Below are 3,612 nucleotides of genomic sequence, written 5' to 3' on the forward strand. Positions count from 1 at the left end.
TGTTAGGCTAAATGAGTAGTGTCATGTAAGAAGGCACTAAGTTTTCCCAACCGTCAAATAAGGATTATTTATCCCGTCAACAGGGAAACGGGAAAATTTATTTTGGCGGTCCACCCTCAGTGTTTTTTTTTTTTTTTGGCTGAATCATCTGACAGAGCAAAGTAACATAATTTGGCTATCTACAATACTTGGACCCCCAGTATTGTAGAAATCACGGGCCAGACAAATTCTCAGTCACTACCTTTTAAAGGGGGTTCTTTTTAACTGCCAATTTGTCATGACTTTGTCGCAGAGGGAAGTTTCTAACCGTCATATTTTGAAAAACAGACCTCCTAAGGATAAGCTTTTTTGCACAGGTTTGTTCCGTTGAAGACTCCTGCAAAAGTTTCAAATCACGGCCATATTTAACAGGTCATGTGACCAGAATGGTAAGCACCCTGGGAGTCACGTGATGACTTTGAGCTGAACACACGTTTCTTTCGGTGCTCCGCTAAACCAAAAATTCTCAAGTAACGAACAAATTCTTTGACCTGTCCGTTATCCGCTCGTCTGTTGTTTAGAAACATGCCCAACCCTGAGGATGAAAATGCTGAGAAAAAAACGAGCGAGAGGTTAGGTTAGAGGTTAGGTTATTTTTTAGAACATTTTCAATTCGATATCCAATTTTTATGAGAACGCTATTACCTTTTTAAGCTTTTTAATTTTTTAAACATTTTAGCGTATCTTTTAAAGTAGTTAGTTTTTTATAGATATATATTATTTATACATGCTATTTTTATTTTACGTTATACAGGGCCCCCGTTGATACCAGTCCTGCGACTGAAGAGGTCACCCTGTTGAAATATCGATTATTATTATTATTATTATTATTATTATTAAGAGTTAACAGCTTGACTTCAACTGAAGACAACGAGAACGACGCCATTGTTGAGCTCCCGGCCTCCGAATTTCAGCGCATTATCAGCACGTTGCTAAAATTGAAGAAGAATCGAAACACCGAGAAGCCCGCATCACCCAGCTGGAGAGAGAATTAACCTTGGCCAAAGAAGAAATTAAAGAGCTTAAGTCTACATCCCAGCAACTTGAAAGTTCACTTGAATTCACTCAGAAAGACCAAGAGGAAGCATTTGAACGCGTCGACGAGTGTGAGCGAGAACAAGCCGCGCACGGCAATAATATAATTAAACAAGAAATCTACTGCCTTAGATGGAATTTATTGTTCTATAAAATACACGAGCAACACGAAGAAAACTGTGCTGTGTTGATTAAGCAAGTTCTCATCAACGAGCTCAAAATGGTTCCGTCCGAAGTCGAATCCTTTATGTTTTGTGGTGTTCACCGGTTGGGAAGACGTCGCCGCGGACGAACAAGACCCATAATTGCCCGTTTCACATGCCGCGCCGACAGAGACAAGGTCTGGAAGTTACGCAGAAACCTAAAGGAATCTCAAGTCAACGTCGGTGAAGACCTCCTGAAGCGCGTCCAGGATCTAAAGAAAAATGTCTTGGTCCCTGCTATGAAGAAAGCAAGAACAGTGCCAAGAAACAAAGCTCATGTAAGCGGCGATAAACTCATTATCAACGGAAAAGCGTATTTCCATTACAACATTCCAGCCCGGTGGCTGCCCTCCAATTCTGAAGATCAAGAAGAAGAACAAGAAGGCCTCAATGCTTCAGCGACAGATTTTACAGACAATACGCCCGACGGTTGAGTGAGTATAGTTATTAGGCGAGCAGATCAGAACACTTATCTATTTTGCTAGTTCCTTTACTTGAATTTTGGTATTTTTTTTTTTTGCGGAGTACCCTCGATTTTATTTGTATTACACGATGACCAACACGCACACCGTTGTCCAATTTTGCGTCCAGGCCACAAGAGCGTATTTTATTTTTCTTTGCTTCTTTAATTTTACTGTGAAAATCTTTAATTTTGTTACAAGTAGTAACAATATTTTTGCGTTTTGGTTTTTGATGTTTCGTATATGTTTTTGTCCTTCCACCATATGCAAATTATACCAGATTCCTCAACTAAAAGCTAAAAATGCTAACTCTTTCTGACACGTGCACCTTTCGTAGTTTATAATTATATGTCAAAATCAAGACCTGGTGGCCTACTAAACCCCACAGGGAACTTCGTCAAAGGTACATTTTTGTTTTCTTGGTCTCCAAAATTTACCTTGGTATCTTTTCTTCGGAATCTTCACGCTTAACCTAAAATGTCTCTCTCTTAATGTAAGAGGACTCAACAAATCGATAAAAAGACGCTCCATCTTCAGATGGCTTCACAAACAAAATAAGGATGTAATTTTCCTTCAGGAAACGTACAGCTCAAACGTAACCGCCAAATCTGGGAAAATGAATGGGGCGGGAAAGTTCTTTACAATCACGGAACGTGTCACAGCAAAGGTGTTATGATTTTACTAAACCCCAAATTAGATTGCCAAATTGAGGAAGAAGTAAGAGACAAAAACGGGAGGTTTCTTGGTGCAAGAATAACCCTTGATGTTGTTCAGATCGTTTTAGCTAATGTTTATGCTCCAAATGACACAACCCATCAAGTGCTATTCCTTAAAGAAATACAAAAAAATTCTTTGCAACTTTGCACAGGAAAAAATCATTATTGGCGGCGACTTCAACTGCGCGCTTTCACCAAATGACAAAGACGGAGGAAATCCCACCTCAAAGAAGCTACCGGTCATAAAAGAAATTGACAATTTATGTCACCTTTACGGCTTGTGTGACATTTGGCGCTTCTTAAATCCCACTGCTAAACAATTCACATGGAGAAACAAGTCTTTTAAAGTGTAGTGTCGGCTTGATTACTTTCTAGTCTCAAAGCAGCTTAGCAGCATTAAGACTAGCTGTGATATCTTTTTCGCACCAAACAGAGCATTCTGCAGTACAAATACATCTCTTGAGTGATGATTTGAAACAACAAAGAGGACCCGGTTTCTGGAAATTTAATTCCTCCCTTCTCGAAGACAAGCAATATACATGTATTTCTAACTTGCGCGAAAACTTAACACACTTTGTAGAGAAATACCGCGACATTGGAGATTTAGGCTTAAAATGGGACCTCGTCAAAATGGAAATCCGAGGTTTTACCGTCAAATTTTCCTTCAAAAAAGAATTAATGAATTATTTTTTAAAGCTGAAAAAGGTAAAAACAACAGGCATATAATATGCGAACTCAATTCAACTCGGGTTCGTCTAGGAAAAATAACGGCTCTCAAAACTCGCGGCACTATCCTTACGAGCCGTACAAGATGGCATGAGCAAGCTAGGGAACGCAACAACAAATATTTTTTAAACCTTGAAAAACGAAATTACTCTAAAAAACTAGTCTCCAAACTGAAACTTCAAAATGGTTCAGTCCTAACTAACCAGTTCGATATTTTAGAAGAACAAAGCAAATTTTACCAATCTTTATATAATTCGCAAAACTCTGATAGCGCCGACGAACCTGATGATGATGTGTTCTTTAATCCCAACAACATTTCTACTTTGTCCGACAACGAGCAAGCTTTATGTGAAGGTTTGATCATAGAAAATGAGGCCTTTAAAGCCCTAAAAGAATTCGCTGTAGCCAAATCTCCCGGTACCGACGGCTTTA

The 3,612-nt window shown here is 39.1% G+C and overlaps 1 protein-coding gene across 1 annotated transcript; it reads left to right on the forward strand.

Annotated features, from left to right (window-relative positions):
- The first annotated feature begins 564 nt into the window (after window positions 1-564).
- Window positions 565-2,544, forward strand: LOC149115958 (uncharacterized). Its single transcript, XM_089285733.1, has 2 exons — window positions 565-616; window positions 954-2,544. The coding sequence occupies exons 1-2, from the start codon at window positions 565-567 to the stop codon at window positions 1,709-1,711; spliced, it is 810 nt and encodes a 269-aa protein (XP_089141859.1). The 3' UTR covers window positions 1,712-2,544.
- Window positions 2,545-3,612: the final 1,068 nt, after the last annotated feature.

The sequence above is a fragment of the Orbicella faveolata genome, unplaced genomic scaffold, assembly GCF_042242905.1.
Source record: "Orbicella faveolata isolate gen_17 unplaced genomic scaffold, um_ofav_v1 contig_13, whole genome shotgun sequence".
In the NCBI taxonomy this organism is placed as follows: domain Eukaryota; kingdom Metazoa; phylum Cnidaria; class Anthozoa; order Scleractinia; family Merulinidae; genus Orbicella; species Orbicella faveolata.